Source organism: Ascaphus truei, chromosome 4, assembly GCF_040206685.1.
Source record: "Ascaphus truei isolate aAscTru1 chromosome 4, aAscTru1.hap1, whole genome shotgun sequence".
Lineage (NCBI taxonomy): Eukaryota > Metazoa > Chordata > Amphibia > Anura > Ascaphidae > Ascaphus > Ascaphus truei.
Window position 1 is genome coordinate 248,587,154 of NC_134486.1, and position 18,873 is coordinate 248,606,026.

Here is an 18,873-nt window from a genome sequence, read left to right on the forward strand (position 1 = left end):
GATATATCAGAGGTCAAACATGATGGGATGCGATGGGACCATTTTAGAGCAGTGCTGGTGCATGATTTCTGCCTTCTGCTTGGCAGAAAAATGACCTTCCTCCCACCAATAATCAATTTGTGACCCCCGCCATAGCATGAACCTAGTCCGTTTTTAACCTGATACATATCCTCTAAATAGCGGATCCCACCACTGCAATGCTTCCGCACCTTCGGTCGCCTTATCTGCATACATGCAATAGTTGTCACAGAGGCAATAGCCAATTACAGGAGTAACAGGGCGAAAAAACTGGGGCTTGTCACTGTGATCACCGCCAGCTCCTTGGGGACTAAGTTCCGGACTGGGGGAATGGTCAGAATGGGGTGACGGTACGGAGTGGACCGAGGGGTAGAAGTGAATAAGTCCTGCACTCCAAAGTCTAGTTTCTCTGGGGAGTTAGGGGTTTGTACCCCAACCGCAGTGGCAACCGTGGAGGTTATATGTTATAGGGCCTGCAGCTGGCCACACCCTGGAGCGGGACCAACTGTAGAGGAAGGCCTAGCAAGGCCTCCCATAGCCTGGATATCAACAGAACAGTATCATTGATCATACCCCTGCTTCCGGGCCTGGCAGTACAGTAAGAAAAGGTCCTCTGATTTTTCACTCACCAGTGAAGCAGGGACGGGTACAGCAGCCGGAAGAATGGCAGTATCGGCCGATACCGCTAGAGACATTCCTCTGCGCTGATTGCCTCATCAATGCGCTCACCATATGTAGTAGCCACGTAGGCCATGGCTCGATCTCGGGCCTCACAGGTGGCTTGGCACTGCAGACGGAGCTGCCACATCCCTTCACTAGCAACGGTCCAGCGTGGAGTGACATCTTGTGTTGGTACGCTTGAGGAGGAGGTAGGGCTCAAGAGGGAAGAAGGAGTCGTGGCCTCGGGATCGGTGGAGGCCCCGTCCAACACATCATCGATGAACGAACCCTACATGTTTGGCTGGAAATGCGCCGAGCCAGCGGCCAAAGGTTCCTCCTGGAGTGAGCAGGGCAGCAAGGGTGTGGAAGGCCTTGTTCGGCCAGGCCTTTCCAGGCACGGCTCGCCTCGATTAATTGGGGATGGGACGCGTGAGACGGTAAAAGGGGACTCACGTGACCGCACATCGGTCAGTGTGGGTTCAGGTATGTCGATAGTAAGGCTTCTCCTGCAGGGATGGAGAAACCGCTGGCCTCGGCTCCCAGTGCTCCCAGTGCTCCCAGCGACCCTGCCCCAGAGTCCATACTTAGAGACCTGCAGTTCCCACATCAGAAGTCGGGACCGACCAGGGGCGGGAGCATAATCCAGTAATCAGACTGAGGGGCTTCGGAGGGCTGTCCTGCCATCTCAACTAGTCGCTGAAGGAACCCGGTGATATCGGTGGTAGCATAATCCCTGCATGTTATGTAGGATGGTAGACATCTCCGCTCCAGCACCTTGGAAACGGAGGTACGGTGTGGTACATTCTGAACACCAGGAAGTGGATCTCAGTGCAGGCTCCACCCGTGCACACTGGAGGCAGACCAAACAGAGAGATTTCTCCCCATCGTTGGGTAGTAGTAGCCCTCCGAGGAGAATGGTGAATGCCCTTTTCTTCTTCCATCGTCAAAGTCCATAGTTGTCACGGTTGTGCTCGCCACAAACCAGGACCGGACCGCGGGGCTGAGGTGTGGTTATATAATCACCGACCTGAGACCACATAGTCAGATCCAGATTGCGTAGTTCGTAGTCGTACATAGCAGGGTCGGGACTGGAGAGGGCAGCGTAGTCAGTGGACGAGCCAGGATCAGGATTGGAGACATCACGGTAAACGTTATCCAGGCAGAGTTTCGGCAACAGGTAGTCTAGTATATCCTGCTTCAGCGTAATAGCTGCAGGGCGGGAGTGGGTTCTGCGCGAATGGCGTCCGCGGCCCATGGTACCGGTCTCAGCAAGGAGAAGGTTGGTAAACCAGTGCTTCAGCACAGAAGTCCCAAGCTGGCCGCTGTGAAGGGAGAGAGCAGCAGGCCACTGGATCCCAACAGTAACCTCTGCTAGGGGTGAATGCAGCAGGTTGCAAAATCAAGGCAGGCAGAACTCAGGCCTCTGCGTAGAGAGAAGCAGCAGGCCTTCGGGAAACAGGAACACAGGCCTCTGCGTCGAGAAACAGCGGGCCACCGGAACCAGGAACTAGAGACGAGAACTAGAAACTAGAGCGCAGCGAAATCATTAGTAACACAGGAGACAAGCCAGATGGCTTGTGGCAGAACACATGTAACGTCCATAAGGAATTATGCTCGGCAGAGAAGCATTGTGGGAATGCAGTATTTAAAGGTCAGCGAACCAATAGCAGAAGGGGCGTGTGACAGCATTGCTCTAATGACTGATCCCAGGCTGGGGCTGCAGTCATAGCTAGCACAGCTGCTGTATATACCAGAGAGAGTGTTCCAGGACTGCACAGGTCTGCAAGGTAAGCAGTAAACTGAGGTGTGGATTCCTTACAATAATAGAGGGAGCGAGTAGGCATACAACTGTGCAGTAGTACTACCAAGTGCGTCTGTGGCTAACTCTCCACAGCCGTGGCTCAGTAGCAGATACGTTCTTAGCTCCTCCCTCTGGTTTTGAGATAGTCCACTGAGAACAGGGTGGGATTTGGCGTTAGTGCTAAATCCGAGATAACTTGCCAGAAGGGCACGGTCAGGCTCTGTGCCAAATCCAAAGATTTGCAGATAAAATCTTGCAACTTTTGCACAGGTTGCCATGCGGTCTCCCGTTTTCGGCAGGAACCGCCATTTTACATAGTGAAAGAACTTTATGAAGCTCCCTTTTTGGGGGCGAGTTGTGTGTGGCTGCAGCTCCCCAGCAGAGGTTCTGGAACCCGCAGATTGGGCGCTCCTCCTCAGATACCTGCTCGCTCACACATATTGGTATAGTTGGGTGGGCAATAGTTTCCTCGGGGATGCATCAGGGAACTACCCTCACCGTCTTCATAGTATTGTTGTATGGGCAACAGTCTCCCTGGTGTCACATCAGGGAACTACCCCCACCTTCTTCTTGTAGCACAAGTGGACTGTAGTGTCCCTGGAGGTGCACCAGGGAACTACGCCCACATTTCTTCTTAGAATAGCACGGTTGGGCAACAATCTCCCCGGCAACGCATCGATGAGCTGTCCCAACCTTCTTCTTAGTTTAGATCATCGCATGGCAGCCCCTTGCTAAGGGGACTACCATAGTATAGTGCTGCTCTTCAAGCAGAGGGACCATGCTTGATACAACATGATGAGACACAGGATACAGTCCCCAAATGCAATACCCAGACTTGAGGCCTTGAATACCTCTTCTTGGTTAACCTTAAACTCTAGTGGGGCAAGGCCTCAGCCTACTCCTTTTGGGGAGAGACTCACTGCTGCATTCTCATTCTCTGAAGGACAGCCCAGAACTAGTTACACTCAAACCTCTAGTGGAAACCTCCTCCTTCCCAGGGGAGTGGCTTGTAAGCCGGCCACCTATACTAACAGGCCCCCCTTAGGGGCTATTCCTGAACTTTATTAACAATACACACAGAACAACATAACAGGCCCTGCACAATCTATTCCCAACACTGCCCACTCCTTACTGGGATTTACAGGGTTGGACGGGCCAGGAAATCAGTAGTCCAAGGGGAACTTGTCTACATGTGTGTAATGCTTTACTAGTAGAGGTACCCAATAACCACTGAGCACCAATGACAGATCATTCATGATTTATTTAGTCACTTAATCACTCTTTAACAATAGAAAGGAGTTTAGAGTTATTTTGGTACACAAATAATATATTTTTAACCTAATGTATGTAAAATACTGATTTTGTTAACCACCTTGTCCAAAGAGCTGAGCTCTGTTTAGAGCTGTGGTGTGTATCTGGTAGCTGAAGTCATTTACATTCCTTTTAGATTTTGAGGCCATGTATTTGTTTCTTAATGGCAAAGAAAGATATAATCTAGAATTTAACTTATTTAAAAGTGCTAACAGCAGATTATGTTAAATGATCTATTCTTCAAGCAACACAGCTGCACAGAGACTGCACACACAGTAAAGTGGGTATGGTACCTTAGCATTATTGGATATTCACCAACCAATGTGGTCATCATCTAAGAAAGTAATTATGATCTTCAACCATGATCAATAGGGATGGCATTGTTCGTCTGTTGGGTATCACAATCTTAAGTTGATGAACACAAGCAGTGTCAAGTGCTGTAAAGAAAATATAAGATAATTGACGATATATTCAAAGTACAGAAGTAAATGATATGGGCCTTGATGTTCAGTGATATGTCAAGGGACTTATTAAGAGCTACTGTTACTAATTCAGCATTAGCTAGCAGAGCCATCTGCAGGCAATTAGTGCTCTCTCAAGATACCATCACTGGAGAAATTAGTTCAAATCAACTATCGACAGAAACATGCCTTTAATATAAGGGCCTTCCGAGTGATATTAGTGGAAGATACTTTCGTTCTGTGCCTCATCAGCAGAGGCCCGAAAAATATCCTTTATTAAACCGCAGAAACAATCTGCTATTTAGTAGCTGAATGTTTCTGTTATGAAGAAAGGAAGCAATACTGTATTTGTTACAACAAAGGTGCACATTAATACATTAATGTTACACAGCTTTATTGTATTTTGCTAAATTGCCACAAAAAAATGTTCAGTTAAAAAAAATATCTCTTTTACAGTATCTTTTGCAATACTTACACACCATTGCATTATTTACATGCTATACTAACATTAAATGATCATAGCACAAAGTGGGGCGAAGTTTAGTTATTGTCATTGTAATTGCCATGTAGAATCAATACACAAGTCGAATCATTTTAATGAAAGTAGTTATTAATCACACATTTCTACCCATGTTCCTTGTACCTCAAATATGTGGTTAGTCAGTCATATAGTGTTTAATTAGTTAGGATTGGCATGTGTGTCAATGGTATCTTTTGGGCAAACACATATTATGTAGTAGAATAAATTCACAAATTGGAACCATATCATTTTAAGCTCATAAGGTGTATTTAAAAAAAAAATTGGTTATAAAGAGTGATGCTGTAATATATTTAATCAGACCAAGCATTCAAGCAAATTATACTTTAATAAAGGCTTAGGGAATAAGCACTGATAAAAAAAATAGGGATATTTTAAAATAATGTACATTTTTCATATAAGCAAGGGTGATATGGATATTACTATTTACCATAATATTTACCTTACATGCAATAAATGCCAGTACTTGCCTCTTAACTTAGAAATGGATCAGTCAAGGATGTACTGTATAAGCTAATCAGCAGTTTTACTGCTTGCGAGTGATTTATCAAAGTCTCCCGATTGCAAAACTGGAGCAAACGAAAGGGTTATTTGATCAATCTGGTGTTATTTGTTTCCTCTTGTAAAATACTCTTGAAGTGGAAGTTTTTACTGATATTCTCGGGGATAAATTGAAATACATGTTTACACATTTGCAATGTTCTTGTTTTTTTCAGGACACAGACCTCATCATGACATTTAATGTTTCAATGCATCGTTCCTGGTGGATGGAAAATGGACCAGGTTGCATGGTGACATCAGTAACCCCTGCTCCGGACTGGGCACCTGAAGACCATCGTTATATTACGGTCTCCGAGTGTTTACTAGAGTACCAGTACATAGAAGTGGCGCATAGCTCCCTCCAGATCTTTTTTGCAGTAAGTGAACGTTCATAATGTTCAGTGAAAGGCATATATTATATATGGTATACTGATCTCTAACATTATCAATGGTTTTTGTGGACTAATATTGTGACTGCAGCTTACACGGAGCATATTCAGTTGAAAGCTGAATACATTTATTCTGTTTGTGATGTCATAAAATGTGAGCCACTGAAATAAACCGTGCAGAAAGTCAAAGCAGCATAATGCTCTTTTTAGGGTAAAACAAAAAAAGTTATGCAGTAACTGAGATACAGTTTACAGAAAGCATCATACTGTACCAAATTTTTTTCATTTTCTGTGAAATTCTGTCAAAAAAAGTGTCCACTGAGTATATTCATCTACTGTACAACGTGGTGACTGTTCCAGCAATAATGTTGAGTTTTCACCTTCCCTAATATTGCAGATACTTTATGTATTAGAGCATTCTTGCTCATAGTTGCTTTGAGATAGTTACAATACAAAAATTCAACAAATTATTTGAGTTCAAATAAAAATGTATTTATGCTTACACACCTTAGCAAGAAAATGTGACAGTATGAGAGACTGATACTCAATAGGCTTTCACGCAGATAAAGATGGGAATGCAGAATCAGATACCATTTTCATTTTGAGAGTTGAAAACAAACAGCAAAACATACAAGTCTGTTCTTGGGCATTTTCCACAGTAACAAGCCATTTTAAAGCTGTGTTAAACACTCTGAACACTTCCATTCAGATAATGTAGTACTTCATTAATCTGATAATTACAATCTAAAGCTTTTGTAATGGGCATGCACCAGGTTGATAATGACCCTGCCAACATTGCCTAACCTCAGTCCTTGTCTTTGGCTTGGTCACACCTCTCTACCACGGTCATTATACTTTTGGTACATGACTTTAACTGAGTTTAATTAGCAAAGAAAATAACAATTTTAAGGCTTTATTACCATCATCAACTGTCTCTCCAGTTTCTAGTTTTTGTAATGGTATTATTTCCTCCACACAGCTACAGCAAAGTAGATGTCAGGAGTTGTTTTCTTGTCTCTTACCCTAGTAATAAACAATAACATTTTAATGTAGTAATTTGGGCCTCTTTCAACTACCGTTTACCTCCCACTCTGCAGTAGAGCTTCAGTGTTTTGTATCATGGTGAAATCCCTTATGGTTGCTACACTGTGTCTATTCTTATGAAAGACAAAAAAAGATTGTTTTTATCTCGCAGCTATCTGAACAAGCTACAATATCCAACAAGGCAAGGACTAATGACCAATGTGATTTGGTACTAATTAAATTTTCTCAAACATGATGCACCAGCATTTGTCATTGCACCATGCTAAAGACTAGTGAAAACAAATGGGCCAGGAAAATGTTGCTTCTATAACTGCGCCTGAAATGAATATAGGGTATATTGTGTTTTTCACTTCAAAGGCATAATTATCATTCCCAGCCCCAGGCAACACAGGTTTTTAAAACATAGCATAATGAGCCATATCCGAAAACTTAGTCCTGGCACGCCAAGCAGTGTGTGATCGGGAATCTTCTCTTAAATGCTGTTTAATTGCTTTCCGCAATTGAAAAGTTGTTTTAAGCAGTACAACATTGTTCTGCAAATGTACTTCCTAAAATGTGTTCTGTACACATTATAAAGTCTTCATATCTAAATGTTGATTTTTTAATTTTGTTATAATGCAGCTTCTCATTAGTATAAGGCTGCTGCAAATTTGATTTATGGTATGATAAATTAATTGCGTAAGCATACAGTCCATACCCTGCCTTGAACAAATAAATATAACTTGCCTTATGTTTCTACCCCAAGAACCTCTCAAGATTCCAGGTCTTGGTCTACTGATACTACTGCCAGTCCGGGTTGTACATTTTATATATTTGTTTACATATACTGTTTTATGATCTATTTGTTGTACCCATGTGTGGTACACTATAGGCGCCAGAGATATGTCTTCTTTCACCTCTTGGTCTACTGTATATCCCAGTGGAATCTAGGAGGTCTATATATCAAAATAGAAAAAAGTGTGTTTATACGCATCACATAGAACTACAGCATATGTAGGAACAATTTCTTACATCTTCAGTTCAGTTATGGAGGATTTGGGGGGAAATAAAAGGCAAAAAGATTGGCACAGAGAGGTGTACTGTAGAATGTCATGCATCTCCTTGTAATCTGTGCACCATGTAACTCATCCCCAACTGTGCCTACTGCTATTTCCCAAGTTAGGGTGGGCGGGGGGAAATTGGAGCAAAAGGCTTTGATACTGTACATAGGTGCAGGGTGCAAATGCCATGGTTTTAATCAAAAATTGCCTAGATTTATAGACCCCTCAGAGTTTGTGTATCACTTACTCCTTTATCGAGGCCATTAGTCATCATTTGCAAAGATTTTGTGAAATTATCAAACTGAAATGCTGCTAATTGTGTGCTATTCCAACAAGCTCTTAATCAACTCTGTCACTAACTACTATAAGACACTGACTGGGGATCCAACATGGTAGTATAAATCTGAAATTGTTGCCATCATTGAGTTGGACTTCAACAATTCCTGGATCACTGAGGAAGCCAAATGCTTTTTTATGCAACCCCACCAGACCATCCCTGCCCTTTATACTTTGCCAAAGGTGCACAAAGTGTTGAATGCACGCCTGGTGGACCCATCATATCCACCAAGGGATCCTTCTGTCAGCCATTGGCCCAATATGTAGATTTATATTTATAACCGCTTGTACTTAAAATTAAGAGCTATGTACAGTATGGGACACCACTGATTTTACTAATAATATTAATACCATTACAACTGTTAATGTCGGCACATTGTTTAGTTGCACTTGATGTTTCAAGTATGTACTGTACATGAACATTCCCCATGATCGGGGACAGGCAGCAATTAGAGCACATATCTTTTTGGACACTGACTGCACAGGTCTGCCTACTGATTATCTTTCGCTTTGATTGATGTGATCATAAATAAAAATTATTTGAAGTTGAGCACACTGTTTAGCTACAGCTAATTAGCACAGAAATGGGGTTCATCCAATGCCAATGTATTTATTGATTACTACGAACAATTATAGGCATACCCCGGTTTAAGGACACTCACTTTAAGTACACTCGCGAGTAAGGACATATCGCCCAATAGGCAAATGGCAGCTCACGCATGCGCCTGACAGTACGTCCTGAACAGCAATACCAGCTCCCTACCTGTACCGAAGCTGTGCGCAAGCGGGGAGACTATAGAGCCTGTTACAAATGCGTTATTTACATCAGTTATGTACGTATATGACGATTGCAGTATAGTACATGCATCGATAAGTGGAAAAAAGGTAGTGCTTCACTTTAAGTACATTTTCGCTTTACACACATGCTCGGGTCCCATTGCGTACGTTAATGCGGGGTATGCCTGTACACATTTTTGCATACTTGGAATATTTTGCCTCTATTTCCTTTTATATGCGTTATATTGACGATATCTTTTTGATCTGGCAGGGTTCTGAGTTTTTGCTCATCCAATTCATTGATTGCGTCACTTTACTTGCATGGACTATCAGATTCACAATGGCCTTTAGCCATACTGACAGTTTTCTTGATATGGTTGTTTATAAAAGTGATACCACAAAGACACCAACTCCGGGTCGACTAAGTATTATTTGCTGATTACAAATATGTGAAACTATGTATCTGGCGTATCTAATTCTTTTGAGTGTATTTATAGACATCAGTTTTTTTGACAACCCTCTTCTGGGCACACTATGGGATATCTTAGGAGCTAGACTATCTGGTGATATACAAACTAATCATATATATATATGTGTGAATTCAATTTTCAGTATGGTTTAATCCCTCTCCAATAACATATGTGTGCTGTCGTCACTTCAGGGCAGATGTAGCTGTAATGCGTCGCACGGCTGCCAGGGCTCCAATAAATAAGGTGATATAGGGTGTGGCCAGGGCTCAGTCTCAGGTCTGCTCAGCTTCGTAACATATGAGGTATTAGAGGCACAAAACAGACAAAAAAAACAACAAAACACACTAGGTTACCCTAATCTCGGGGGGCTCGAGCCTCCAGTCAATGAACACCCTCCATAGGATCAAGAGCCTCTCCTGTAGCTGACACGATACCCAGAAACCTTCAAGGATTACCCCTGCGAATAGACCAGAGTTCCTAGAAATGGAGACCGCGCTCGTCCGTAATCTTCACGGGGAATCTTCAGAAAGGGCCTCTTCTCCCGCTGCTCCTTCTATTACCCCTGCGAATAGAGCCTCACCAGGTGCCCAAGATGGCTGCCGGTACAACGCTGACCCACTAACCTAAAAGCCGTGCCTGGCGGACCAACCGGAGATGAACGGAGCACGATTCCAGAACTCGAGCCCAGCAGAAGAAGGCCCAAACTGCTCGGGAGGAGGAAGCGGCCTAGCTTTCTGGGCCCACGTGAGTACCGCGAGACCTCCGGGGCCAGTCCAATCCAGCCTGACTCTTGACTTTTTCCATTCCTCAAAAAAAAAGTTCGAACTTTAGTTTTGATCAATAATACGTTTAGTTTGGTTATGTTCTATATGTTCTATACTCTGATGCAGTATGTTTGAATATGTCTTATATCCTGCTAATGTTGGTTGTGTTCTATATTCTGCTAAGTCCCCGGGGCGGCTGAACGGTGTGCAGTCAGCCTTAGTTCCCCGTGATGCAACTCCAATCGAGGAACACAGCTCTCCGTGTGAACCTCAAATCCGCCCTTGGCACCCCCCCATCACAAGTTATCAAGGACCTCACGTCTTGAGCACTGTCTACTCTGGGCATCCCGCACAGCCTTTTTTTTTTTAAGCCTACCCCCCCCCCCCCCCCCGGTCCCTGTTACAGACTTCCCGTTACGCACTGAAAGCTGGTATAGTAGCCCAATTCACATTCCCTCAACACTCACACAGCAACCCAAGCTTGAGGCATGTAGCAACATATAGAGAATCTGAAGAGGTGGCCCTATTCCCCTACCAATGTCACTGAACATCATTTCTCACAACGTGAAAGGTTTTAATAACCCATGTAAGAGACGCATGGCCCTATCAGACTACAAAAGACTAAAATCAGACATAATTCTACTTCAGGAGACACATTTCAAATAAAGTAGAGTGCCTTCCTATTTCGCTAGACAGTTTAGACAGACATTCCACGCTACAGCCCAAGTAATAAAAAAAAGAGGCGTCTCCATACTCATACAGCACTCCATTCCCTTCAAGTCCACTACAGTGAGGGCAGACAGGAAAGGCAGATTCCTGATTGTGGCAGGTTCTCACCACAGACATAACCTAACATTAGCGAATGTATATGCACCCAACGAGGCCAGCGCCAAATGTCTGTCCAGATTTTTTAATATCCAGGAAAAGGTAGCAGTGGGGCAGGTGTTCCTGGGAGGAGACTTCAATCTGGCAATAAGCCCTGAGATGGACAAAACAGGTCCCCAAACAAGCCGTAGGAAGGAGGACACTAGAGTCCTACTCAAAAGGCTCAAGAATCTGCAGTTATGTGATATATGGAGAGAACTGTTTCCTTTGTCCAAAGATTTCACATTTTTCTCTGCACCACATGGCTCTTATTCGTGAATTGACTACATCTTTGCCCCGACAAGACTAATTCCCAGAAGCTCACAGGCCAAGATACATGTGTTCTCCTGGTCAGACCATGCTCCAGTAGAAATCCCATGCTCAGGCCTAAATACCCGCCTACTAAACTCTCAATGGAGACTGAACGAGTCCATCTTGAAAGTTCCTGAGCTAAGAGACCTAGTGGAGAAAGACATAGCTTCTTATTTCAAAACCAATGTTGGCAGCGTGTCCTCACCTTTCACCCTGTGGGAGGCTCATAAAGCCACCATGAGAGGAAGGCTTATCAGCCTAACTTTGGGGAGGAAGAGAGAAAGGGAAGATAAAATCAGAGCAGCTAAAGATAGGATAGCAGATCTCACCAGGGCCCATCAGAGAGATGGAAACAGCCAAACGATGGGGAACCTCAATGAGGCGAAATTGGGGGTGAACCTGCTTTTGACGTCCCAAGCGGTGAACTCCCTGAATTAGTACAAAAGCAGGTTCTATGAAAAGTCCAATAAATCTGGAAAATTCTGGCAGCAAAACTGAGGAAAAAACAGGCGATCTAATCTATCCAAGCTATTAGACAAAAATCTGGCCTTCTCAAATCTAGCCCCCCACTAATAAGTAAAGAATTTAGATCATACTAGTCTTCCCTTTATGACAGGAACAAAACGCTTCAGAACTCAAAATCCTCCAAAAAAATAGAGGACTTGCTCAAGGAAGCTGAACTCCCCTCCATCTCCAGTATGGACAACATCAAACTAGGCCAAAAAATAGATATGGAAGAATTATTATGGGTAATTAAGAACCTGAAGCCCTCGAAAGCCCCAGGCCCAGACAGCTTTTCTATTATAATTTTTCCCCATATCCTTGCCCCACATATGCTAGTGCTTTTTAATTCAATATTCACTGAGTCTCAGCTCCCCACCAATATGCTGCAGGCGTCCATCACTCTAATACAGCTGTGCACAAACTGGGGCGCGCAACTTTATTGGGGGCGTGCACGGTTACGGAGGCCCCACACTAAGAGCACGAGGCGTCTGTAAATTTACTTAACGGTTCTTGTCCACGGTGTCTCCATGGCAACGCAGCATCAAATGACACGTTACCATGGAGACGTGACGTCAAATAACCCTGCAGTGTCATTTGACGCTCCATTGAAGGTAAGGGGTGCGCGATCTTGAGAGGAGCAGGCAGTGGGGGCACAGCGCAGGAAGCTTGCGCACCCCTGCTCTAAAACATAAAGAAGGAAAGGACCCAACCAACTGTGTGAGTTACAGACCCATTTCTCTAATTAACACGATCTTAAAATGTATTCCAAGATTCTTGCAAACAAACTAAACAAATTACTACCTTCCCTGGTCCATCCTGACCAGGTCGGCTTTATCCCAGGAAGGCAGGCCTCAGACATGAGGAGAATTATAGATTTGATATCCTTTGCCTCTAAAAACAAAATCCCCTCCATGGTTCTGAGTCTAGATGCAGAAAAAGCGTGCGACTGCATAGACTGGGTATACAGGAGAGGACTTCGTATTTAACGGCTCTTTCCTCCAAGCAGTCATGACGGTGTATGCAGGGCCGACAGTGTAACGCTTGTGCTACCACATGCACAAGCCAAGACAAGGAGGGGGACCCGGTAGCGAGGTGGGAAAGCCGAAGGAGACATGAGATAGGAGAAAGTTGCAGCACAGCTGGGGAGTTTGCACATCGTCACGTGAGCGCGCCACTCACGAAAGAAGCGTGGCGCGTCCGGAGGAGTGGAGCCAGGCTCTGTGGCACAGCTGAGCCAGCTGTGCGTGCTCTGTTAGCAAAGCGGAGACACGCGCACTCTCAGGCACCAGCGCGGGGTGTGAGATGCCACAGGTAAGAAGAGTAGATAGAGCAGAGTCAAGAGCACAAGGTTACAATGGTTGGTTGCTTCCTGGAGGACATCCAGCCTCCTTAAAGGCATAATGCCAGTAACAGAAGAGAAAAGCAATACTACATTCAAAGTAAGGGTTCTTTAGTTAAATGCTTTGGCCAAAGTATTGTAAGCCTGCTACCACGTCAAGGTAAACCCTATTCAGCAGGTCCTACAGTACCCACAACGGTAACCTATAACTCAGTAATAGAAAGAGTAATGTCCCAGTCTTACGGAAAGCCAAAGGAGAGCAAGTAGAAGTCCAAGTGGAAATCCAGGCAGTACACAGCATGTGATGACAGGAACAGGAGGCATAGAGTACTGGAGTAGTACTTTGCATGACACAGGGCAGAAAGCAACTGCCTGTTATATAAGGAGCAGCAGCTGTTGGTAATGAGTGAGTGAGGCTTACTTCCTCTCAGGAGGAAGAGGGCAGGATTGGCCAGAAAACAAGATGGCGTCACTTGCTTCAGTATGCTTGTAGTCACTTCCTGTTGGTGAGATAAGGCAGGGGGCAGAGAGGAGATGTGGCCTCTGCGGAATCAGGGAAGGGTTCAGGACACAGACAAGGATTAGATAGTCTTGACTCGCAGCTGGAGAGCGGTGCATGCCATCACGTGTACGCACCACGCGCGAGAGAGGTGTGCGTGGTGATCGGGTGCGGGGCTGAGCTCCGTGGCACAGTAGAAGAACCGCGGGTGCGTGCGCACTCTGTAAGGAGAGCGGGGATCTGAGATGCGGCAGGTAAGGAGGGAACACGCCGCAGAGGGCGTGTTCTCCGATTCCTTATAGACAGTGAGGGTGATTTGCCAGGGATTCCCTTCGGAACTCTTCCCTATAAAGAATGGAACTTATGTATGGAACCGCTTGCAGCAGCATGTATTCGAAAAAATCCAAACATATCGGGGATTCAGGTGAAAGACCAATCCTACAAGATAGTGCTATTCACGGACGATATCTTTCTCACAATCTCTAGCCCTCTGACCTCTTTTCCCAATCTATTCTCTACTATAGAAATGTTCAACTCAATCTCAGGGTTCAAAATAAACAATAGTAAATTTGAGGCCCTAAATATCAATATCCCGCATAGCACAGTCAAACTACTGGCACTACATTTTGATGGCAAGTGGCAATCTTCATCCATAAAATATCTGGGCATGCACATTACAAGCAATTATAATACTCTATATAGGGAAAATTACTCCAGACTACTGAAAACCCTAAGGGACGACTTAGGGGCATGGTCCGATTATAATTTGTCTTGGATAGGGCAAATCCAATGCGTAAAGATTAATCTCCTCCCGCGGATTCTGTACCTTTTTCAGACGCTACCGCTCCTAGTGATACAGAAGGAGATAACTGACCTGCACTCCCTTATTACAAAGATCATTTGGGGGAGAAAAAGGCCCAGAATCAGGAGACAGATACTTACAATACTCACCCCCCCCCTCTCACACACCTTGCAAGCACACCCCCTCTCACACACCTTGCAAGCACCCCCCTCTCACACACCTTGCAAGCACACCCCCTCTCACACACCTTGCAAGCACCCCCTCTCACACACCTTGCAAGCACCCCCCTCTCACACACCTTGCAAGCACCCCCCCCCCTCTCACACACCTTGCAAGCACCCCACTCTCACACACGTTGCAAGCACCCGCTCTCACACACCTTGCAAGCACCCCCCTCACACACACACCTTGCAAGCACCCATTCTCACACACCTTGCAAGCACCCCCCTCTCATACAGCTTGCAAGCACCCCCCCCTCTCACACACCTTGCAAGCACCCCCCTCTCACACACCTTGCAAGCACCCCCCTCTCACACACCTTGCAAGCACCCCCCTCTCACACACCTTGCAAGCACCCCCCCTCTCACACACCTTGCAAGCACCCCCCTCTCACACACCTTGCAAGCACCCCCCTCTCTCACACACCTTCCAAGCACCCCCCCTCTCACACACCTTGCAAGCACCCCCCTCTCACACACCTTGCAAGCACCCCCCTCTCACACACCTTGCAAGCACTCCCTCTCTCACACACCTTCCAAGCACCCCCCCTCTCACACACCTTGCAAGCACCCCCCTCTCACACACCTTGCTCTCATCCCCCTTCCCACCCCTCTTGGAAGCACCCCATCTCACACATTATGCAAGTACCCCTCCTCTCTCACTCCTCGCTCTGAACCTCCTTGCGCTCATCCCCCTCACACACCTTGCAAGCACCCCCCCCTCACACACCTTGCAAGCACCCCCCTCTCACACACCTTGCAAGCACCCCCCTCTCACATACACCTTGCTCTCACCCCCTCTCTCACACACCTTGCTCTTACCCCCCCTCTCACACACCTTGCAAGCACCCCCCTCTCATACACCTTGCAAGCACCCCCCCCCTCTCACACACCTTGCAAGCACCCCCCCCCCCTCTCACACACCTTGCAAGCACCCCACTCTCACACACCTTGCTCTTACCCCCCCTCTCACACACCTTGCAAGCACCCCCCTCTCATACACCTTGCTCTTACCCCCCCTCTCACACACCTTGCAAGCACCCCCCTCTCATACACCTTGCAAGCACCCCCCCCCTCTCACACACCTTGCAAGCACCCCCCTCTCACACACCTTGCAAGCACCCCCCTCTCACACACCTTGCAAGCACCCCCCTCTCTCACACACCTTGCAAGCACCCCCCTCTCACACACCTTGCAAGCACCCCCCTCTCTCACACACCTTCCAAGCACCCCCCCCCCCCCTCTCACACACCTTGCAAGCACCCCCCTCTCACACACCTTGCAAGCACCCCCCTCTCACACACCTTGCAAGCACCCCCCTCTCACACACCTTGCAAGCACCCCCCTCTCACACACCTTGCAAGCACCCCCCTCTCTCACACACCTTGCAAGCACCCCCCTCTCTCACACACCTTGCAAGCACCCCCCTCTCACACACCTTGCAAGCACCCCCCTCTCTCACACACCTTGCAAGCACCCCCCTCTCACACACCTTGCAAGCACTCCCTCTCTCACACACCTTCCAAGCACCCCCCCTCTCACACACCTTGCAAGCACCCCCCTCTCACACACCTTGCTCTCATCCCCCTTCCCACCCCTCTTGGAAGCACCCCATCTCACACATTATGCAAGTACCCCTCCTCTCTCACTCCTCGCTCTGAACCTCCTTGCGCTCATCCCCCTCACACACCTTGCAAGCACCCCCCCCCTCACACACCTTGCAAGCACCCCCCTCTCACACACCTTGCAAGCACCCCCCTCTCACATACACCTTGCTCTCACCCCCTCTCTCACACACCTTGCTCTTACCCCCCCTCTCACACACCTTGCAAGCACCCCCCTCTCATACACCTTGCAAGCACCCCCCCCCTCTCACACACCTTGCAAGCACCCCCCCCCCCTCTCACACACCTTGCAAGCACCCCACTCTCACACACCTTGCTCTTACCCCCCCTCTCACACACCTTGCAAGCACCCCCCTCTCATACACCTTGCTCTTACCCCCCCTCTCACACACCTTGCAAGCACCCCCCTCTCATACACCTTGCAAGCACCCCCCCCCCTCTCACACACCTTGCAAGCACCCACCTCTCACACACCTTGCAAGCACCCCCCTCTCACACACCTTGCAAGCACCCCCCTCTCTCACACACCTTGCAAGCACCCCCCTCTCACACACCTTGCAAGCACCCCCCTCTCTCACACACCTTCCAAGCACCCCCCCCCCCTCTCACACACCTTGCAAGCACCCCCCTCTCACACACCTTGCAAGCACCCCCCTCTCACACACCTTGCAAGCACCCCCCTCTCACACACCTTGCAAGCACCCCCCTCTCACACACCTTGCAAGCACCCCCCTCTCTCACACACCTTGCAAGCACCCCCCTCTCTCACACACCTTGCAAGCACCCCCCTCTCACACACCTTGCAAGCACCCCCCTCTCTCACACACCTTGCAAGCACCCCCCTCTCACACACCTTGCAAGCACTCCCTCTCTCACACACCTTTCAAGCACCCCCCCTCTCACACACCTTGCAAGCACCCCCCTCTCACACACCTTGCTCTCATCCCCCTTCCCACCCCTCTTGGAAGCACCCCATCTCACACATCATGCAAGTACCCCTCCTCTCTCACTCCTCGCTCTGAACCTCCTTGCGCTCATCTCCCTCACACACCTTGCAAGCACCCCCCTCTCACACACCTTGCAAGCACCCCCCTCTCACATACACCTTGCTCTCACCCCCTCTCTCACACACCTTGCTCTTACCCCACCTCTCACACACCTTGCAAGCACCCCCCTCTCACACACCTTGCAAGCACCCCCTCTCACACACCTTGCAAGCACCCCCCTCTCACACACCTTGCAAGCACACCCCCTCTCACACACCTTGCAAGCACCCTCCACTCACACACCTTGCAAGCACCCCCCCCCCCTCACACACCTTGCAAGCACCCCTCTCTCACACACCTTGCTCTTACCCCACCTCTCACACACCTTGCAAGCACCCCCCTCTCACACACCTTGCAAGCACCCCCCTCTCACACACCTTGCAAGCACCCCCCTCTCACACACCTTGCAAGCAACCCCCTCTCACACACCTTGCAAGCACCCTCCACTCACACACCTTGCAAGCACCCCCCCCCCCTCACACACCTTGCAAGCACCCCCCTCTCACACACCTTGCAAGCACCCCCCCCCTCTCACACACCTTGCAAGCACCACCCTCTCACACACCTTGCAAGCACCCCCTTCTCACACACCTTGCAAGCACCCCCCTCTCACACACCTTGCAAGCACCCCCTTCTCACACACCTTGCAAGCACCCCCCTCTCACACACCTTGCAAGCACCCCCCCTCACACACCTTGCAAGCACCCCCCTCTCACACACCTTGCAAGCACCCCCCTCACACACCTTGCAAGCAGCCCCCTCTCACACACCTTGCAAGCACCCCCCTCTCACACACCTTGCAAGCACCCCCCTCTCACACACCTTACAAGCACCCCCCTCTCACACACATTGTAAGCACCCCTCCTCACACACCTTGCTCTCACCCCCCTCTCACACACCTTGCAAGCACCCCCCTCTCACACACCTTGCAAGCACCCCCCTCTCACACACCTTGCAAGCACCCCCCCATCTCTCACCCCCCTCTCACACACCTTGCTCTCACCCCCCTTGCTCTCATCCCCCTTGCTCTCATCCCCCTTCCCACCCCTCTTGCAAGCACCCCCCTCTCACACACCTTTCTAGCACCTCTCCTCTCGCACACCTTGCTCTCACCCCATCACACCCCCCTCACATAACTTGCTCTCACCTCCCTTTCATCCCCTTGCTCTCACCCACCCCTGTCTCACACACCTTTCTCTCATTCCCTCCTCTCACCTCCCTCTAACACACCTTGCAAGCACCCCCCTCACACACCTTGCAAGCACCCCCCTCTCACACACCTTGCAAGCACCCCCCTCTCACACACCTTGCAAGCACCCCCCTCTCACACACCTTACAAGCACCCCTCTCTCACACACATTGTAAGCACCCCTCCTCACACACCTTGCTCTCACCCCCCTCTCACACACCTTGCAAGCACCCCCCTCTCACACACCTTGCAAGCACCCCCCTCTCACACACCTTGCAGCACCCCCCCATCTCTCACCCCCCCTCTCACACACCTTGCTCTCACCC

The 18,873-nt window shown here is 48.1% G+C and overlaps 1 protein-coding gene across 1 annotated transcript in view; it reads left to right on the forward strand.

Annotated features, from left to right (window-relative positions):
• The window catches only part of NKAIN2 (sodium/potassium transporting ATPase interacting 2), a 1,223,374-nt gene that overhangs the window by 939,227 nt on the left and 265,274 nt on the right, over positions 1-18,873 (forward strand). The window contains exon 4 of the mRNA XM_075597233.1: positions 5,506-5,706. Coding sequence (XP_075453348.1) covers positions 5,506-5,706 — 201 coding nt within the window. The remainder of the gene's footprint in view (positions 1-5,505; positions 5,707-18,873) is intronic.